At 50.7% G+C, this 21,936-nt stretch overlaps 1 protein-coding gene and 1 long non-coding RNA gene across 2 annotated transcripts in view; both read left to right on the top strand.

Moving 5' to 3' along the window:
- The first annotated feature begins 1,002 nt into the window (after window positions 1–1,002).
- Window positions 1,003–12,647, top strand: LOC144698355 (uncharacterized). Its single transcript, XR_013580509.1, has 3 exons — window positions 1,003–1,282; window positions 2,663–2,768; window positions 12,597–12,647. It is a non-coding gene; the product is annotated as an uncharacterized LOC144698355 (long non-coding RNA).
- Window positions 12,648–12,961: 314 nt separating this feature from the next.
- LOC144698559 (uncharacterized) overlaps window positions 12,962–21,936 on the top strand; it is a 30,307-nt gene continuing 21,332 nt past the window's right edge. Inside the window, exon 1 of the mRNA XM_078570491.1 lies at window positions 12,962–13,420. Within this exon, the coding sequence (XP_078426617.1) occupies window positions 12,962–13,420 (459 nt within the window). The remainder of the gene's footprint in view (window positions 13,421–21,936) is intronic.

Here is a 21,936-nt window from a genome sequence, read left to right as displayed (position 1 = left end):
ATTGAGGGGCCGAATCCTGCTCCTTTTTCTTATGTAGTGCTAAGAATGTGCAACCCATTACCAGTAGATTTCGAGATCATGTCTGAGCTGAAAATGTGTAGGTAAATTCACACTGTAAACAGATTGTTCACCAACTGGAATTGGAAAGTAATTCACTCTCATCCCATTTACTGACACAGCAACACAGTCTTGCTGGTGCGAGACCATTCAGATACTTCACGTGTGCAAAGGGCTTTATTCAGTTTTCCCACAACTTAACACTCCAACTTTAAAAGATCAAAGGATTTGATCCACAATCAGAGAATTGTTACTAGCATGACACAGTTTAAATGTTCCACGTATAGGGGGAAAAGTCACGAGCTCACCCCATCTGCTGAGATTGCACTGAGTTCAGATTTAACTATAGGATCATTATATCCAGGAGAGAATTGTGGTAGAGCCCTGAGCAATTTGACCGCTGCGTCAATTGATTCAACAATTTTATGCCTTGCCCCTATGTCACACATCGTATTCTGATTACAGGACATAGGTTTCTGTTCTACAATATGATTTTTCAATGGCGGAGCGGAGACCCAGGTTTCACTGCGAGACAGAATATGCCCGATCCTCACTCCAGCAGCTCCCTGCGCGTGCGCAGTGCTGAGTGTGTGGTGGGGCATGCGCATTTCGTCTGTTTCATGAGCATGCGCAGTGCTGGTTTGTGACTGAAGCTGCTCAGAGCGGGTGAGAGAATGTCGAGTGGAGCAAACTAACAGATTTAGTGGGTGTGTGAGGAGGAATGGAGCCAGCGGAGTGGGCAGGGAGGCTTCATAAAGACACAGTGCAGGCTGCAGACCCAAATAACAAGGTACCGGTCTTGGGTTTGCAGAGAACGGACCGAAAAAGTCTGGAATTCTCCCTTCGCCAGGCCCGGTGTAACGACCGCCATCTTTATAGGGGGCAATGTGCAGAAGGGCGCATGCGCGGTCATCCTGGTCCAGGTAGCAGGAGGAGAGAATGTTGTGAATTTCTATCCTGGACTCACAGGGATGGATTTTGGAAACTCCTTTTACAGGGGGTTAGAAGGGGAGGATTTACACACAGCAAACTCAAACCAAGAGAAACGTTTGGCCTTTCTGAATTTATGTTCGGGATTGACAGTGATGGATTTTGTGAACTCTATTTACAGGATGATAGAAGAGGAGGGCAAACTCGAGGGAGCTGAGAAACCAAAACCAAACATCACGCCAAAATCTGAAAGTCACTTGATTCATCAGGACCTGAATATTATCAGCCTTTGAATGTAAGCATTGTGTTCCAGGTCATTACCAGTCACTGGGTAAAAAAAATCTCTTCCTGGCATCCAATTCCCATTCCCAAAATCTTAAAACTCTGTCGCTTAATCCTTTCATAATCAGCTAATGGGAACAGCTTTTATTTAACTACCTTTCATAATCCTGTACACCTCTATCAAATCTTCCCTCAATCTCCTTTACTCCAAGGAGAACAACCCCAGTTTCTCCAACCTCATCTTACAGTTAAATCCCCTCATCTCTTGAACCATTCTGGTTAATCTCCTGTGTACCCTCACATCCTTCACAATGTCTGGTGATCATTGGTTTGCACAGATCCAGATGTTCTGTTTTCGTGCCTGTGACATCATCGCACATCGACAATTACACGGTGACATCACCCGGCTCCCTGGGTATTTCCTCATTGGAAGATTTTTCTCTGACTCCAGTGTTTCTGATATCTTTCCAGCTGCAGAATCCAGCAGGAGAGTTTAAAGTTGAAAACTGAAACTGTTTCAGAGTTGACTATTTTTCACCATCCACCTACAATGTAGAGCTTTTAGTTCTATGCTCTGTTATCTGTGAGAGGCTCCATGGCTCTGGGGCTGGTATGACTCCTTTACTGTGGATCTGAATCCATGTTCATCCATTGATCTGTTTCACCTCTGCCCTCCCTGATCACTTCTCTGCCAGCTTTTAACTTCCCCTGTCTCTAATAATGGATGTATTTGAGTTATGTTTAGTATTTTACTGTTACTTCTGTCGATTGTGTCTAAATGATGTTTCCACCACTGTCCATGTTCAAAACCCAATGATATTCTGTTTCTGATAAATTGGGCGGCGCAGTCAGATCCTGATGTGATGTTTGGTTTTCAACATCCGACCATGTGCTGCTGGCTTCCCAGCTTTATCTTCTCACAGTATCTTTCACAGTCAGGAATTGCTTTTCCTGACCTTTAGTCCATTTCTATTCCACTTCTGAGCTTATAGTGACCATCAAATTCGGCACCATTTTTACTCCCTGAGAGGAGGCGATGGTGTAGTGATATTGTCACTGGACGAGTAATCCAGAGACCCAGGGCAATATCCTGGGGACCCGGATTCAAATCCTGTCATGGCAGATGGTGGAATTCCAATTCCATAAAAAAAATCTAGAATTAAAAGTCTAATGATGACCAATGATGATTGTCGTAAAAAACCCACCTGGTTCCCTAATGCCCTTTAGGGAAGGAAATCTGCCGTCCTTAGTCTTGGCCTACACATGCCTCCAGACCACAGCAGTGGTTGACTTTTAACTGCCCTCTGAATGCTGGCCTAGCCAGTGATGCCCACATGAATTTAGTAAAATCATTCTGCAAACCTTGAAACGTTAACTCTGTCTCTCTCCACAGATTCCAGCATCTATTGTGATCCCCAGTTACCTGTGGGGAAGATGATGTTTGACCTTCTTAAACCGCTGCAGTCCATGTGGTGAATGTGCTCCCACAATGCTGTTAGGTAAGGAGTTACAGGTTATTCACCCAGTGATGATGAAGGAACAGTGATATTTGTCCAAATCAACAACAACAATTTGGATTTATATGGCACTTTCAATGTAAGACAATGTTCCAAGCATTTCACAGAAAGGTTAAAAGCAAGGTTTGACACTGAGCCAAATAAGGAGATATTAGGGCAGGTGACCAAACGTTTGGTCAAAGAGGTAGGTTTTAAGCAGTGTCTTAAAGGAGAAAAATCAAGTAGAGAGGAAGAGAGGTTTGGGGAGAAAATTCCAGAGCTTGGGGCCATGGAAACTGACAAAATGCTCAGCAGGTCAGAACGAAAGGAGCACAAACATCTCAGAGCGTTGTGAGGCTGGATTACAGTGATAGGGAGGGGTGAGAGCAACATGGAATTTCAAAAAGTGGATGAGAATTTTAAAATGAAGGTGCTTCTTAACCCGGTGCTTTTGTAGGTCAGTGAGCGCAGGGGTGATGGGTGAACAAGACTTGGTGTGAGTAAGCACACGGGCAGCAGAGTTTTGGATGACCTCAAGGTTACAGGGAGGTTGAAAGTGGGAGGCCGGCCGGGAGTGCGTCAGACAGGTCAGGACGGTGTGTGACTTGGAGGGGAACTTGGAGGCGATGATGCTCACATACACTTGCTACCCTGGTCCTTCTGGGGGTGGAGGTTGAGGGATTGGAAGATTCTGTCGAAGTTCTGCTTATGTTATAGATACAAACAATCTATCTCCTTCACCTCCTGCGCTACCTACCTCTTTTTCTCTCTCTCTCTCTCTCACTCTCTCTTTCCATAGAGGCCAGTGTAGATCCAGACTGGGTGGCAGGTTCCAATTCCTGAAGGCCATGAGTGAACCAGTTGGGTTTTTACAACAATCCACCAGCTTTCATGGTCACTTATCCCTAGTGCCGGCCCCACAAATGACCAGATTCATTCAGCTCAATTTCACAACCTGCCTTTGTGTTTTTGTGGGTTCTCTCTCACTCCCTTTTTTCTGTTTAAAATCAATTTCACAGGGGATTAGAAGAGGAGGATTTGCAGTCAGGAAACTGAAACCCAAACATCACATCAGGAGCTGACTGCGCCGCCCAATTTATCGTAAACTGAATATCTTCAGATTTTGAACATGGAAGGAAAAAGCACTGTTCACAGTGGGGAGATACCGTACACGTATTCTGTGTGTGAACGAGGCTTCAGCCGATCATCTGGCCTGTCAAAACATAAATGCAGTCATAGCGATGAGAAACCATGGAAATGTTGGGACTGTGGGAAGGGATTCACTTACCCATCTGACCTGGAAACTCATCGACGCAGTCACACTGGGGAGAGACCGTTCACCTGCTCCGAGTGTGGGAAGGGATTCACTCAGTTACACCACCTCCTGGCACATCAGCGAATTCACACGTGGGAGAGGCCATTCAACTGGTCTGAGTGTGGGAAGGGATTCATTAGTGTATCTAACCTGCTGAGACACCAACACACTCACACTGGGGAAAGACCATTCACCTGCTCAGAGTGTGGGAAGAGATTCACTCAGTTATCCAGCCTGCTGAGACACCAGCGAATTCACCCTGGGGAGAGGCCGTTCACCTGCTCCAAGTGTGGTAAGGGATTCATTGATCCATCCAACCTGCTGAAACACCAGCGGGTTCACACTGGAGAGAAAACTTTTAGATGCCCAGACTGCGGGAAGTGTTTTAAAAGTTCCGGGAACCTGATGTCCCATCAACGTGTTCACACTGACGAGAGACCATTTGGGTGCTCTCACTGTGGGACTGGGTTCAGATGGTCATCTGACCTCACGGTACACCAGAGAATTCACACTGGGGAGAGACCGTTCACCTGTATGGAGTGTGGGAAGGGATTCACTCGATCATCCAACCTGCTGAGGCACCAACACGTTCACAAGTAACTACAGTGATTGGGATTTGCTGATAATCACATCCAGGACTGAACTATGTTCATTGGGGTCGGTTTCTGTTGATCTTCATAAACCCCAGCCCAGTTATAGGGGGCCATTTGTATTATTGAAGTGCTGTGTGTTAAAGACAGCGTATTGAGTCTTTTTAGTACCTTTAGCACAAGTTAGTTCCTTTTGAAAGACTCTGACTCTCCCCTGTCACCTCCATCCTCACCACCAACAACAAGTGTGAGAAGCTCATGGAGCTTCTTTGTCACTAAGATTGAGACAATCCGATCAGCTGCCTCTGCTGCTTCCCTCCCTTCCACTCGGCACTGGGCCAAAGACCCATCCTCTCGGGACAGGGGTGAATTGCATAGAATTTGCATCAGGAAGTGAATAAAATAGGTGCATTTCAGGGGAAAATGGATAGCTCTATGAGAAAGAAGGGAATAGATGATTACATTGGTAGATTTAGATGAGAGAAAATGGGAGGAGGCTTGAGTGGAGCCTAAACACCAGCATGGACTGATTGGGCTGAATGGCCTGGTTCTCTGCTGTATATCCCGTGAACTCTTCTGCAATCTAGTCTAAATCCATGGTATTATCTGTCTGGAAGCAGCATAGCATTAAACTGAAAACTAAAATCAAATTTTACCAGGCCATTGTCCTGACCACCCTGCTGTATGGAGCAGAATCCTGGGTCTGCTCTTGGAGCCACATTAAAGCTCTGGAACACTTCCAGCAAAGACACCCGAGGTCCATCCTGAGAATTAGATGGCAGGACAAAAATCACAAATAACGAGGATCTCCAACACGCTGGGTTCAACAGCTTGGAGACCATCCTCCAGAAAATTCAGCTTCGATAGCCAGGCCATGTTTCCCACATGGACAATCACAGAATTCTCAAAATGATCTTCCATGGGGAACTGTCTCCGGACAAACAACATCAAGATGGTCAGTACAACCGATACAAGGACAAAATAAAAAAGAGCCTCACAAACTCCTGCATTGCAGACCGTCTCTCCTCGGAAAACACAGCAGTTGACCGGCCGAGTTCTGGTCTCCACATTATAGGACTGGAGAGGGTGCAGAGGAGATTTACCAGGATACTGGCCGGGCTGGAGGGTCTGAGCTATGAGGAAAGATTGGATAGGCTGAGGTTGTTTTCCCAAGAGCAGCGAAGGGGACCTGATAGAGGTTTATAAGATTATGAGGGGCATAGTTGGGTGGATAGGAAGGCACTTTTTCCATTAGTAGAGGGGTCAATAACTGGGGGGCACAGATTTAAGGTAAGAGGTAGAAGGCTAAGAGGGGAGTTCAGGAGAATTGTTTTTTCACCCAGAGGGTAGTGGGAGTCTAGAACTCACTGCCTGAAAGGGTGTAAATGATTTAGGTGGTTGAGTCAGAAACTCTTGTAATATTTAAGACATATTTAAATATTCACTTGCGTTGCCTTAACCTCCAGGGCCATGGGCCAAGCGCTGGATAATGGGATTAGTTAGTCAGAACTTTGTGAGCAGCGTGGACACAATGGGCCGAATGGCCTTCTTCTGTGTTCTAAACGTCTATGAGTGTATATGTGGAGGCAAGCACTGAAATTTGGTTCAGCGTGTTTCGAGGACAATCTACACCAAACTCAACATCCGACGTGCCCAGAGGAAGGTCAGAGGTGGCACAGCTGCAGAAGTTAACCCAAGCACCACCAACAATATGAACGGTCAGTTCTGTGGATGTCATTGTTGATCCCACACCGAACTCTTCAGTCAGGAGAGGACCCACAGGAAATGATTAAATCATTTACAGTTTGGGCACTCGAACAATGAGGAGTCTAACCCAACATTATCCCTGTTCTCTGGATCGGGGAACTATATCCTGTCTGTATTACGGTGGTGCTGTTAATAAAGTCAGCGTGAGACAATCTGTTGTTGTGAGCTTGATTATTTGATGTCTGAATCCACAAGATTCACCATTTAGAGTCAACAGGATGAACAAGGAAACACATCACGGTCCAAAACACCACCTCGATATTCCCAGGAGCAAGTCTGTTATCTGACACCTCGAATGGACAGAACAGAGAAAGATCCCAACTGTAAGAAACCCTCGAATCATTTGTAAATATCTTTCAAATGCTGACAGATTCCAGCCGCTTAGATTTCCATCACATTAAAGTTAATGGAAGGTGAGAGTGCAGTTATTCTAGAACTATGAAAAAACATTAGTTAGAGCACAGCTAGAGTACTGAGTCCAGTTGTAGTCAGCACATTACAGGAAAGATGTGATCACACTAGAGCAGGCGCAGAGGAGATTTACCTAGATGTTGGCAGGATTGCAGAATTTTAACTCTGAGGAAAGATTGGACAGGCTGGGGTTGTTTTCTTTGGGACAGAGGAGGAAGAGGGGAGATTTAATTGAGGTGTAAAAATTATGAGGGTCCTAGATAGGAAGGACCTATTTCATTTACAGAGGTCAGAACCAAGAGGATAGAGATTTAAAGTAATTAGTGGAACGATTAGAGGGGAGTTCAATAATGCTTTTACCCAGAGGGTGGTGGGACTTGGAACTCACTGACTGAAAGGGTGGTAGAGGCAGAAATACACAGATTTAAAAAGTACTGGGATATACACTGGATGTTCTGTAACCTAAAGGATTATGGACCAAGAGCTGGGAAGCGGGATTAGACTGGATGCCTCATTTTCAGCCAGTACAGACATGATGGGCTGAATGGCCTCCTCTGTGCTATAATTTCTATGATTCTGTGGTGACAAGTGGTCCTCGTGTTTTTATCTGAGACAGGCCTCAGCCCAGTCATTTGCCCTGAGTGTTGATGTGATGGTTCAAGCGAAGAGATGCCAGGTACCGGGAGCAGCAGGAACAATAAATAAAATCGAGGTGTAAGTAAATACTGATATAGTTTATTTGTATCTAGTTCCATTTTTATAAATTCTGCTGAATGTTGCCCTCACCCAGTGTCAGGATATTGGATCAGAGCCACCATGGAAAATGAATTTGACACCGGTGATATAGACAATGTCAACCTGATCCTCAGTATCTCTGTAACCTCCTCCAGCCCCACAACCCTTCCTGTGAATACAAGGTGTTGTTCTTGGATTACACCCTGAGAGAGACAATGTAATTATATTTTAACCTTTATTCTTCAAGTAAAGTATCTTTCTTCAGGCTGTTCTCAAGGTTGTGCAAGATTAAACCAAACAGTAATTTATTTGTACTTCTTCCAATTTAGTTACTGTATTCATTGCTCATGAGGCGGTCTGCTCTACATTGGGAAGACCAAACACAGATTGGGTGATCACTTTGTGGAACAACCTCCGTTCAGTCTTTGAGCTTGACCCTGAGCTTCCGGTCACTTGTCATTTTAATTCTCCGCCACACTCCCACTCTGACCCCTATGTTCCAATGAAGCTCAACTGGAGGTCGAGGAACAGCTGCTCATCTTTCAATTCAGCACTTTACAACCTTCTGGACTCAACATCGAGTTCAGCAGTTTCTGCACCAACAGCGAGTTGTCAGGATCTGGAACATTCTACCTGGAAAGGTGCTGGAACCTGATTCTATCAGGAATTTTAAAAGGGAGTTGACAGGGATTTGGGATTGAGGAACTTACAGGGTTACAAACAGAAAGTGGGTGGGTGGGACGAAACACAACTGCTCTTTCAAAGAGACAACATAAGCACAAAGGGTTGAATGGCCCCCTTCTGTGCTCTAAGTTTCAATGGTTCTAGGAGTTGGCCATTTAGCCCCTCGAGCCTGTCTCACCATGCAATCAGATCATGGCTGATCTGTGACCCTTTGTCTCCTGTCCCTTGATTTATACCTTGTGTTAGGAAGGATCTATCAATGCCAGATTGAAACTGAACATTGATCAAGCATGTACTGCCAATTCAGGAAGAGAATTCCAAACTTCTCCCAACTTTACCTGAAGAGGATTTTCCTAATCTCGCTCCTGAAAGGTCTGGCTATAATTTTTAGACTATGTTCCTCAGTCCTGGATTCCCCAACCAATGGAAATTGTTCCCCTCTATTTACCACACCATTTCTAATTTATATCATGAAAACTTCGAGAAAATCCTCCTCAATCTTCTAAATTCCAGGGAATACAAACCTCACAGTGAGATGATGAATATTGGCAGAATGAATAGGGTACTCAATGGTACAGGGTGTTTAGGGACTGGGGGAACTGGGGGTTGATGTGCATACACATTTGAAGGCGAAAGGACATATTGAGAGAGCAGTTCGCAAAATATATGAGATCGTGGGCTTCATAAGCAGATTTAATGTGTATAAACATAGGGAAAATAAGCTGACTCATTATAAAGCTCTGGTTAGGTCACAACAGGAGTATTGCATCCAGTTCTGGTCTCCACACTTTAGGACAGGGGTGAGGGTCCTTGAGAGGATGTGGAGGAGATTTACCAGAATGGTTCCAGGACAAAGGGAATTCGGTTACAAAGGGAGATTGGAGAAGATGAAGTTGTTCTTCTTGGAGTTACAGAGTTGAGGGGAGATTTGTTAGAGGTGAACAAGATTGTGACAGGTTAAGATAAGGTGGACAAAGAAAATGTTGTTTCCATCTGGTGATGATACAAGGATTAGGGGGACACATATTGAAGGTTATGGGCAATAGATACAGGGCAAATGCAGGGAGGAATATTTTACACAACATGTGGTAATAACCTAGAACTCACTGCCTACGAGCAGGCTGGAAGCAGACATGATCAATGCTTTAAAATGAAATTGGACCAGCATTTAAGAGAAATAAACATGCAGGGGGTTGAAGACACAGCGGGGCAATGAGACAGACTGGACTGCTCTACAGAGAGCTGGCATGGACTCAATGGGCTGAATGGCCTCTTTCTGTGCTGTAATTACTCTGATGCATTTGTTTGACCACTCCTCATAATTTAACCCTTGGAGTCCAGTTGTTATTCAGGTACATCTGCACTGCACTCCCACTAAGGCCAATATAGTCTTATATTGCCCAGAACTGAACACAGTATTCCTGTCCTGATGAAAGCTCATGTTGACTCGAAACATTAACTCTGTTTCTCTCCACAGATGCTGCCAGGCCTGCTGAGTACTTCCAGCATTATTTATTTTTATTACAGTGGTTCAGATGCAGTCTAACCAGGATTTTGAAAATGTCGGTGCTTTTCCCACAAACAGAACAAACCTTTTTCCTTCCACAATCAAAGTCCGATGATATTCAGGACCTGAGGAATCGAGTGACTCTGTCAGATCTTGATGTGATGTTTCGTTTGAGTTTCCCATCTGCAAATCCGTCCCATTGAAAATCCTGTACAAAGGAGACTATAAAAATCCATCCCTGTCAGTCCAGGATAGAAATTAAGAGACAAACATTTCTCTGGGTTGGAGTTTGCTGTGTGTAAATCCTCCCCTTCTAACCCCCCTGTAAAAGGAGTTTCCAAACACTCGGTGTAAACTGGGCTCCGGGAGTTTGTAATCCGGGTTTGGAGTCCTACACCGGGTGTTTGTGAATCCTCCCAGTCCACCCTCCGGCTCCATTCCTCTCCTGCACTCGGCCCTTTCTCACCCGCTGGACTTTCACCTGACTGCCTTGATCCCGATTCCCACCCGCGCTGCGCATGCTCCAATTCAAACCCGGCCACGCCCCTTATTTACTCCGATTGACCGGAGGAACAGCCGCTCCCGTTGGTCCTCCATTCCCGCCCCCTGTGCCTATTGGTCCGGAGCTGCCGTCAATCATTGTGTGCTGGAGCATGCGCAGAGCGTGAAATCTGGCGTGAGGAGAGCTGGTGCGAGCGGATTTAAAATGCGGGATTTACAAAGACCGAGTGCGGACTGAGACCTGGAAAAACAAACCCGTGAGCATAGATAGGGCTGGCGGGTGAGTTGGGAGGCTTTATGAATTCACGGTCTCTATCCTAAACCCTCAATAAGGAACCATCCTTCCAAACACAGATTAGGCCATTTCTCCAAAAGTAGGCCAGAGTTAACGGCCGCCAACTTCATAGGGGGCAAGGTGCAGCAGAGCGCATGTGTGGTTACCATCTTTATAGGGGGCAAGAAGCAGCAGAGCGCATGTGCGGTCACCATCTTTGTAAGTGGCAATGTCCAACAGGGAGCATGCGTGGGCGCCATCTTTACAGAGGTTGCAGACCCGGATGAATGACCCGCAGGAAGGACAATAAATCAGAGATAGAGTTTGGTGTGAAATCAATGGGTTGTTGTAAAACAGGAGATCAGGGTAACAGTCAGAAACAACAACAACTTCTATTAACATCATACATCATCCCAGTGAGCTTCACAGGAAATCATAAAATAAAGTATAACATTCAGACACACAAGGTGACCAAAATACTTAAATAGTTGCTTGTTTGTACAGAATTTGATTATTAACGAAAAAAGAGACAAGCTGTCAAAGTTTTTCTTGTTGCACTCACCAGGACAGACGCAAGAATCCCAAATTTCAAAGGGAACCACAATTTATACTGCACGAGAAAAGGGTGCTGATTGGTTGGCCCGTCGGCTCTGATTGGTTGTTGCCATGGACAATACAGCCAGGAGCTGTCATCCCCTCTGCTTTTGTTTAATTCCACAAAAGACCCCGTGCCTGGACTTGTTCCTTCTGCCTGCAGAGGACAGGTCCCTGTGGATGAACATACGTAGCTTCTAGCAAGTGTAAGTGAGCCACATTACTAGCCTGACTGATAATTTTTGAAATTTAGTATTCTTCCCTCTATCCTGATGAGTACAAGGTAAAATGTTTTAACAGAATGTCTTTTTTTATTAATACTCAATTGTCTTAAAGGGGGAAAGTGTGGTAGACAGAGGGAGAGAATCTCAGAGCTTGGGGTCGAGGGAACTGAAGGCACGGACACTAATGGTGGAGCAATTAAAAGAGGGAATGCTAGAATTAGAGCAGTGCAGATATCATAGAGCGTTGTGGGTCTGCAGGAGCCACAGAGAGGAGGCCATTGGGGGATTTGAAAAGAAGGATGAGAATTTTAATATCAAGTTGCTGCTTGAACAGGAGCCAAGGAAGGTCAGGGAATGGGCCTAGCTGTGAGTGAAGACACAGACAGCAGAAATATGGATGTCTTCAAGGTTCCAGAGGGTAGAATGTGGGAGTCCAGCCAGCTGTGTGTTGGAATGGTCCAGTCTGGAGGTAAAAATGGCCGTGATAAGGGTTTCAGCAGCAGATGAGACACTCCTGAGACAGGGGTGAGGTCGGGTGATATTACGGAGGTGAAAACAGGTGATCATAGTGATGGCACAGACATGAGGTCAGCAGCTCATGTCGAGATCAAATGTAACACCGAGGTTGTGAACAGACTGGTTTAATCTCACACTGTTCCCAGGGAGAGGGATGGAGTTGGTATCTGGGAAATGGAGATTGGAGCAGGGACTGAAAACAGTGTCTTCAGTCTTCTCAGTGTTTAATTGGAGTTAATTAGTCATCAGGAAGAGAAGCAGGAACCAGAATGGGCCATGAGACTGATCCCAGTTTTAATTTAATTAGAGAGGGAGAGAAGGAAGGAAGGAAACTCTGGGACATTGGGAGAAACCACCTTCATAATCGCTCATTAAATCTCCACACAGTAAGTTTTGGACACAAGGTTAACATCTGCTATCCTGTATGATTAGTCAGGGGGTTTCAGATTAATGTTTTGTCACGAGTAATCACTGAAGTGAATGATCAGACATATTGTCAACTCCAGTTGGAGAAATTTGTTAAAAAGATACAGAAAGAATTGTCCAAAACTCTGTCTGGATTTTAGCACAGGGAGGAGGGAGAGTGTGTGGGACAGGGATTTGCAGCTTTGTGGGAACAAGAGAGGAAAAAATGTTTCATAGAAACTAGAATTGTCTGCTCTGAATTTATATCCTGTTCTTACAGTGATAACTTTTATAAACTCCTTTTACAGATAATTAGAAGGGGAAGATTTTCAGGCAGGAAACTCAAACCAAACATCACATCAAGATCTGACGCAGTCACTCGATTCATCAGGACTTGAATATCATCACCTTTGAATGTGGACGGAGAAACGTTTGTCTGTTCTGTCTGTAGGGAAAGATTTCAAACATCAGTGTGACTGGAAAAGCACCGAGACACACACACACACCCGAGTGAGAGTATCCCACTGCACTGACTGGAAAGAGCTTTAACCAGTTGCACAGCCTGAAATAACATCACACCATTCACAGTGGGGAGAAACTGTACACGTGTTCTCAGTGTGGATGAGGCTTCAACTGATTATCAAACTTGGAGAGACACAGGGACACCTGGACCATGGAGAAACCATGGAAATGTAAGGACTGTGAGAAAGGATTCAATTGTCCATCCAAACTGGAAATCCATCGACGCAGTCACACTGGGGAGCGGCTGTTCATCTGCAGGGTATGTGGGAAAAGATTCACTGGGTCCTCTGACCTGCTGAAGCACCAGCGAATTCACACTGAGGAGAGTCCATTCAGTTGTACTTCCTGTGGAAAGAGATTCAGCATTTCATCGAACCTCAAAGTACACGAGCGAATTCACACTGGAGAGAGGCCTTTCACCTGCTCCAACTGTGGGAAGGGATTCACTCAGTCATCAAGCCTGCTGAGACACCAGCGAATTCACACTGGAGAGAATCCATTCACCTGCTCTGTGTGTGGGAAGAAATTCACTCACTCATCCAACCTGCTGAGACACCAGCGAGTTCACACTGGGGAGAGACCATTCACCTGCTCCCAGTGTGGGAGGGGATTCACTCAGTTATCCATCCTGCTGAAACACCAGTGAATTCACACAAGGAGAGGCCTTTCAGCTGCACTTCCTGTATAAAGAGATTCAACCTTCATTCCACCTCAGTGTACACAGTACACCTTGGGGACAGGCCGTTCACCTGCTCCGAGTGTGGAAAGGGATTCACTCATTTATCCAACCTGTTGAGACACCAGCGAGTTCACACTGGGGAGATGCTGTTCACCTTCTCCGAATGTAGGAAGGGATTCACTTGGTCATCCCACCTACTCAGACAGCAGTGAGTTCACAAGTGTCTGCAGAGGTTGGATTCTGCTGTTATTGCTGCTGTTAATCACATCCGGAACTGAACCATGTTCATTCTGATAGTTGTGGTTTGTTTCTATTGATGTTAATAATCCCTGTAACTGGGCTAAAGTTTAATATCTTGATGTCTGTTAAATAAATCAGTTTTGTTTCAAACTCTCAGAATGTCGAGTCCTTGATTTCTCCAGGTTAAGAGAGGAGAAAAGATCCAATAATAAGAGGAGACTGATTGATGTCCTATTCCTAATGGCTCCATTATTGGATCTTTTCTCCTCTCTTAACTCTAGATTCTTTCAGTTCTCAGACCTTTGGTTACTCTCATGGATACGTTCCAGCTCCTTAAACCTCCCAGAGCGCCTTGGGATCCAGGGAAGTATCAGTGTTAAAAACAGAAAATGCTGGAAATAACCAATACTTTTCCAAATGCAAATTGATTTTGTCCTGGATTATTGTCTCCAGCCTTTCCCACCATTAATGTGAAGCTGATTGTCCTGGAATTGCTGTGTTTTTGAGCAGGGGTGTAACATTTACAATCTGTCAGTCCTTTGACACTACTACTATATAAGGAGGATTGGAAGATTGTGATCAGAGTCTCCACAAGTTCCATGTGAAGGATGCTGTCTCTGACAGTGCAGCAGTCCCTCAGTGTCACCCTGGAGTGTCAGCCTAGATCATGTGCTCAGGTTTATTAATATTTCCTCTTGTTATTGATGTGGGTCATTAAGAAACAATGGACTCTTATGATGTCATCCAGTCCCAGTGCGATGATGTCATCCAGTCCCAGTGCGATGATGTCATAAAGACTATTAAATACCAGCGGAGCCTTAGTGGTGAAAACAGTTTTGTTCGAGATGGCAGCAAGTCCATTACTGATAGATCAGCAAATGGAATTAATGGGAAAGAAAGTGAGGCAGCTGATGAACATCAGGAATAGTGTTGTAAATTATGAGGATGAGAAACATGGACAGTATATGTCCCATCGCCCGACACTCTGTCCCATCTCCCGACACTCTGCCCCATCTCCCGACACTCTGCCCCATCTCCCGACACTCTGCCCCATCTTCCGACACTCTGCCCCTATCTCCCGACACTCTGCCCCCATCTCCCGACACTCTGCACCATCTCCCGACACTCTGCCCCCATCTCCCGACACTCTGCCCCCATCTCCCGACACTCTGCCCCCATCTCCCGACACTCTGCCTCCATCTCTTGACACTCTGCCCCCATCTCCCGACACTCTGCCTCCATCTCTTGACACTCTGCCTCCATCTCTTGACACTCTGCCCCCATCTCCCGACACTCTGCCCCCATCTCCCGACACTCTGCCCCCATCTCCCGACACTCTGCCTCCATCTCACGACACTCTGCCTCCATCTCACGACACTCTGCCTCCATCTCACGACACTCTGCCCCCATCTCACGACACTCTGCCCCCATCTCACGACACTCTGCCCCCATCTCACGACACTCTGCCCCCATCACCCGACACTCTGCCCCCATCTCCCGACACTCTGTCCCCATCTCCCGACACTCTGCCCCCATCTCCCGACACTCTGCCCCATCTCCCGACACTCTGCCCCCATCTCCTGACATTCTGCCCCCATCTCCCGACACTCTGCCCCCATCTCCCGACACTCTGCCCCATCTCCCGACACACTGCCCCATCTCCCGACACTCTGCCCCCATCTCCAGACACTCTGCCCCCATCACCCGACACTCTGCCCCCATCTCCCGACACTCTGCCCCCATCTCCCGACACTCTGCCCCATCTCCCGACACACTGCCCCATCTCCCGACACTCTGCCCCCATCTCCCGACATTCTGCCCCCATCTCCCGACACTCTGCCCTCATCTCCTGACACTCTGCCCCCATCTCCTGACACTCTGCCCCATCTCCCGACACTCTGCCCCCATCTCCCGACACTCTGCCCCCATCTCCTGACACTCTGCCCCATCTCCTGACACTCTGCCCCCATCTCCCGACACTCTGCCCCATCTCCCGACACGCTCCCCCATCTCCCGCCACGCTGCCCCATCTCCCAACACGTTGTCCCATCTCCCGACACTCTGCCCCAATCGCCCGACACTCTGCCCCCATCGCCCGACACTCTGCCCCCATCGCCCGACACTCTGCCCCCATCGCCTGACACTCTGCCCCCATCTCCCGACACTCTGCCCTCATCTCCCGACACTCTGCCCCCATCTCCCGACACTCTGCCTCCATCTCCTGACACTCTGCCCTCATCTCCTGACACTCTGCCCCCATCGCCCGACACTCTGCCCCCATCGCCCGACACTCTGCCCCCATCGCCCGACACTCTGCCCCCATCTCCCGACACTCTGCCCCCATCGCCCGACAATCTGCCCCCATCTCCCGACACTCTGCCTCCATCTCCCGACACTCTGCCTCATTTCCTGACACTCTGCCCCCATCTCCCGACACTCTGCCCCATCTCCCGACACTCTGCCCCCATCTCCCGACACTCTGCCCTCATCTCCCGACACTCTGCCCCCATCTCCCGACACTCTGCCTCCATCTCCTGACACTCTGCCCTCATCTCCTGACACTCTGCCCCATCTCCCGACACTCTGCGCCAATCTCCTGACACTCTGCCCATCTCCCGATATGGAATTCATTGCCACAGAAGGCTGTGGAGGCCAGCTCATTGAGTCTATTTAAGACCGAGATAGGTAGGTTCTTGATTGTTAAGGGGATCAAAGGTTACGGGGAGAAGGCGGGAGAATGGGATTGAGAAACTTATCAGCCATGATTGAATGGCAGGGCAGACTCGATGGGCCGAATGGCCTAATTTCTGCTCCTATGTCTTATGGTCTTATGACACCCTGTGCCCATCTCCCGACATGCTGCCCCCATCTCCCGACAATCTGCCTCCATCTCTTGACACTCTGCCCCCATCTCCCGACACTCTGCCCCCATCTCCCGACACTCTGCCTCCATCTCCCGACACTCTGGCCCCATCTCCCGACACTCTGGCCCCAACTCCCGACACGTTGTCCCATCTCCCGACACTCTGCCCCAATCGCCCGACACTCTGCCCCCATCGCCCGACACTCTGCCCCCATCGCCCGACACTCTGCCCCCATCGCCCGACACTCTGCCCCCATCTCCCGACACTCTGCCCCCATCGCCCGACAATCTGCCCCCATCTCCCGACACTCTGCCTCCATCTCCCGACACTCTGCCTCATTTCCTGACACTCTGCCCCCATCTCCCGACACTCTGCCCCATCTCCCGACACTCTGCCCCCATCTCCCGACACTCTGCCCTCATCTCCCGACACTCTGCCCCCATCTCCCGACACTCTGCCTCCATCTCCTGACACTCTGCCCTCATCTCCTGACACTCTGCCCCCATCGCCCGACACTCTGCCCCCATCGCCCGACACTCTGCCCCCATCGCCCGACACTCTGCCCCCATCTCCCGACACTCTGCCCCCATCGCCCGACAATCTGCCCCCATCTCCCGACACTCTGCCTCCATCTCCCGACACTCTGCCTCATTTCCTGACACTCTGCCCCCATCTCCCGACACTCTGCCCCATCTCCCGACACTCTGCCCCCATCTCCCGACACTCTGCCCTCATCTCCCGACACTCTGCCCCCATCTCCCGACACACTGCCTCCATCTCCTGACACTCTGCCCTCATCTCCTGACACTCTGCCCCATCTCCCGACACTCTGCGCCAATCTCCTGACACTCTGCCCATCTCCCGATATGGAATTCATTGCCACAGAAGGCTGTGGAGGCCAGCTCATTGAGTCTATTTAAGACCGAGATAGGTAGGTTCTTGATTGTTAAGGGGATCAAAGGTTACGGGGAGAAGGCGGGAGAATGGGATTGAGAAACTTATCAGCCATGATTGAATGGCAGGGCAGACTCGATGGGCCGAATGGCCTAATTTCTGCTCCTATGTCTTATGGTCTTATGACACCCTGTGCCCATCTCCCGACATGCTGCCCCCATCTCCCGACAATCTGCCTCCATCTCTTGACACTCTGCCCCCATCTCCCGACACTCTGCCTCCATCTCCCGACACTCTGGCCCCATCTCCCGACACTCTGGCCCCAACTCCCGGCACTCTGCCCCCATCTTTCGACACACTACCCCATCTCCCGACACTCTGCCTCCATCTCCCGAATCTCTGCCCCCATCTCCCGACACTCTGCCCCCATCTCCAGACACTCTGCCCCATCTCCCGACACTCTGCCCCATCTCCCGACACTCTGCCCCCATCTCCCGACACTCTGCCCCATCTCACGACACACTGCCCCAACTCCCGACACGCTGCCCCCATCTCCCGACACGCTGTCCCATCTCCCGACACTCTGCCCCAATCGCCCGACACTCTGCCCCCATCGCCCGACACACTGCCCCCATCTCCCGACACTCTGCCCCCATCGCCCGACACTCTGCCCCCATCTCCCGACACTCTGCCTCCATCTCCCGACACTCTGCCCTCATCTCCTGACACTCTGCACCATCTCCCGACACACTGCCCCATCTCCCGACACTCTGCCCCCATCTCCCGACACTCTGCCCCATCTCCCGACACACTGCCCCCATCTCCCGACATTCTGCGCCCATCTCCCGACACTCTGCCCCATCTCCCGACACTCTGCCCCCATCTCCCGACATTCTGCCCCCATCTCCCGACACTCTGCCCCATCTCCCGACACTCTGCCCCCATCTCCCGACATTCTGCCCCCATCTCCTGACACTCTGCCCCCATCTCCCGACACTCTGCCCCATCTCCTGACACGCTGCGCCATCTCCCGACACTCTGCCCCCATCTCCCGACACTCAGCCCCATCTCCCGACACGCTCCCCCATCTCCCGACACGCTGCCCCACCTCCCGACACGCTGTCCCATCTCCCGACACTCTGCCCCAATCGCCCGACACTCTGCCCCCATCTCCCGACACGCTCCCCCATCTCCCGACACGCTGCCCCACCTCCCGACACGCTGTCCCATCTCCCGACACTCTGCCCCAATCGCCCGACACTCTGCCCCCATCTCCCGACACTCTGCCCCCATCTCCCGACACTCTGTCCCCATCTCCCGACACTCTGCCCTCATCTCCCGACACTCTGCCTCCATCTCCCGACACTTATCCCTCATCTCCTGACACTCTGCCCCATCTCCCGACACTCTGCGCCAATCTCCTGACACTCTGCCCATCTCCCGATATGGAATTCATTGCCACAGAAGGCTGTGGAGGCCAGCTCATTGAGTCTATTTAAGACCGAGATAGGTAGGTTCTTGATTGGTAAGGGGATCAAAGGTTACGGGGAGAAGGCGGGAGAATGGGATTGAGAAACTTATCAGCCATGATTGAATGGCAGGGCAGACTCGATGGGCCGAATGGCCTAATTTCTGCTCCTATGTCTTATGGTCTTATGACACCCTGTGCCCATCTCCCGACATGCTGCCCCCATCTCCCGACACTCTGCCTCCATCTCTTGACACTCTGCCCCCATCTCCCGACACTCTGCCTCCATCTCCCGACACTCTGCCCCCATCTCCCGACACTCTGCCCTCATCTCCCGACACTCTGCCCCCATCTCTTGACACGCTGCGCCATCTCCCGACACTCTGCCCCCATCTCCCGACACTCTGCCCCATCTCCCGACACTCTGCCCCATCTCCCGACACACTGCCCCATCTCCCGACACGCTCCCCCATCTCCCGACCCGCTGCCCCATCTCCCGACACCCCGTACCCATCTCCCGACACTCTGCCCCAATCGCCCGACACTCTGCCCCCATCGCCCGACACTCTGCCCCCATCGCCCGACACTCTGCCCCCATCTCCCGACACTCTGCCCCCATCGCCCGACACTCTGCCCCATCTGCCGACACTCTGCCCCCATCTCCCGACACTCTGTCCCCATCTCCCGACACTCTGCCCCCATCTCCCGACACTCTGCCTCCATCTCCCGACACTCTGCCCTCATCTCCTGACACTCTGCACCATCTCCCGACACTCTGCCCCCAGCTCCCGACATTCTGCCCCCATCTCCCGACACACTGCCCCCATCTCCCGACACTCTGCCCCCATCTCCCGACATTCTGCCCCATCTCCCGACACACTGCCCCCATCTCCCGACACTCTGCCCCCATCGCGCGACACTCTGCCCCCATCTCCCGACACTCTGTCCCCATCTCCCGACACTCTGCCCCCATCTCCCGACACTCTGCCTCCATCTCCCGACACTCTGCCCTCATCTCCTGACACTCTGCCCCATCTCCCGACACTCTGCGCCAATCTCCTGACACTCTGCCCATCTCCCGATATGGAATTCATTGCCACAGAAGGCTGTGGAGGCCAGCTCATTGAGTGTACTTAAGACAGAGATAGGTAGGTTCTTGATTGGTAAGGGGATCAAAGGTTACGGGGAGAAGGCGGGAGAATGGAATTGAGAAACTTATCAACCATGATTGAATGGCAGGGCAGACTCGATGGGCCGAATCGCCTAATTTCTGCTCCTATGCCTTATGGTCTTATGACACCCTGTGCCCATCTCCCGACATGCTGCCCCCATCTCCCGACACTCTGCCTCCATCTCTTGACACTCTGCCCCCATCTCCCAACACTCTGCCCCCATTTCCCGACACTCTGCCCCCATCTCCCAACACTCTGCCCCCATCTCCCGACTCTCTGCCCCCATCTCCCGAAACTTTGCCTCCATCTCCCGACAGTCTGCCCCCATCTCCCGACATTCTGCCCCATCTCCCGACACACTGCCCCCATCTCCCGACACTCTGGCCCCATCTCCCGACACTCTGGCCCCAACTCCCGACACTCTGCCTCCATCTCCCGACACTCTACCCCCATCTCCCGACACTCTGCCCCCATCTCCCGACACTCTGCCCTCATCTCCCGACACTCTGCCCCCATCTCCCGACACTCTGCCTCCATCTCCCGACACTCTGCCCCCATCTCCCGACACTCTGCCCCCATCTCCCGACACTCTGCCCCATCTCCCGACACTCTGCCCCATCTCCCGACACTCTGCCCCCATCTCCAGACATTCTGCCCCCATCTCCCGACACACTGCCCCCATCTCCCGACATTCTGCCCCATCTCCCGACACACTGCCCCCATCTCCCGACACTCTGCCCCCATCTCCCGACACTCTGCCCCCATCTCACGACACTCTGCCCCATCTCCCGACACTCTGCCCCCATCTCCCGACATTCTGCCCCCATCGCCCGACACTCTGCCCCCATCTCCCGAAACTCTGCCCCATCTCCCGACACACTGCCCCATCTCCCGACACTCTGCCCCCATCTCCCGACACTCTGCCCCCATCTCCCGACACTCTGCCCCATCTCCCGACTCTCTGCCCCCATCTCCCGACACTCTGCCTCCATCTCCCGACACTCTACCCCCATCTCCCGACACTCTGCCCCCATCTCCCGACACTCTGCCCTCATCTCCCGACACTCTGCCCCCATCTCCCGACACTCTGCCTCCATCTCCCGACACTCTGCCCCCATCTCCCGACACTCTGCCCCATCTCCCGACACTCTGCCCCATCTCCCGACACTCTGCCCCCATCTCCCGACATTCTGCCCCATCTCCCGACACACTGCCCCCATCTCCCGACACTCTGCCCCCATCTCCCGACACTCTGCCCCCATCTCACGACACTCTGCCCCATCTCCCGACACTCTGCCCCCATCTCCCGACATTCTGCCCCCATCGCCCGACACTCTGCCCCCATCTCCCGAAACTCTGCCCCATCTCCCGACACACTGCCCCATCTCCCGACACTCTGCCCCCATCTCCCGACATTCTGCCCGCATTTCCCGACACTCTGCCCCCATCTCCCGACATTCTGCCCGCATCTCCCGACACTCTGCCCCCATCTCTTGACACGCTGCGCCATCTCCCGACACTCTGCCCCCATCTCCCGACACTCTGCCCCATCTCCCGACACTCTGCCCCATCTCCCGACACACTGCCCCATCTCCCGACACGCTCCCCCATCTCCCGACCCGCTGCCCCATCTCCCGACACCCCGTACCCATCTCCTGACACTCTGCCCCAATCGCCCGACACTCTGCCCCCATCGCCCGACACTCTGCCCCCATCGCCCGACACTCTGCCCCCATCGCCCGACACTCTGCCCCCATCTCCCGACACTCTGCCCCCATCGCCCGACACTCTGCCCCATCTCCCGACACT

Source organism: Cetorhinus maximus, chromosome 23 (assembly GCF_964194155.1).
Source record: "Cetorhinus maximus chromosome 23, sCetMax3.hap1.1, whole genome shotgun sequence".
NCBI classification, from domain to species: domain Eukaryota; kingdom Metazoa; phylum Chordata; class Chondrichthyes; order Lamniformes; family Cetorhinidae; genus Cetorhinus; species Cetorhinus maximus.
The sequence above is the reverse complement of the archived record's forward strand: the minus strand, read 5'-3'. Positions and strand labels throughout refer to the sequence as shown.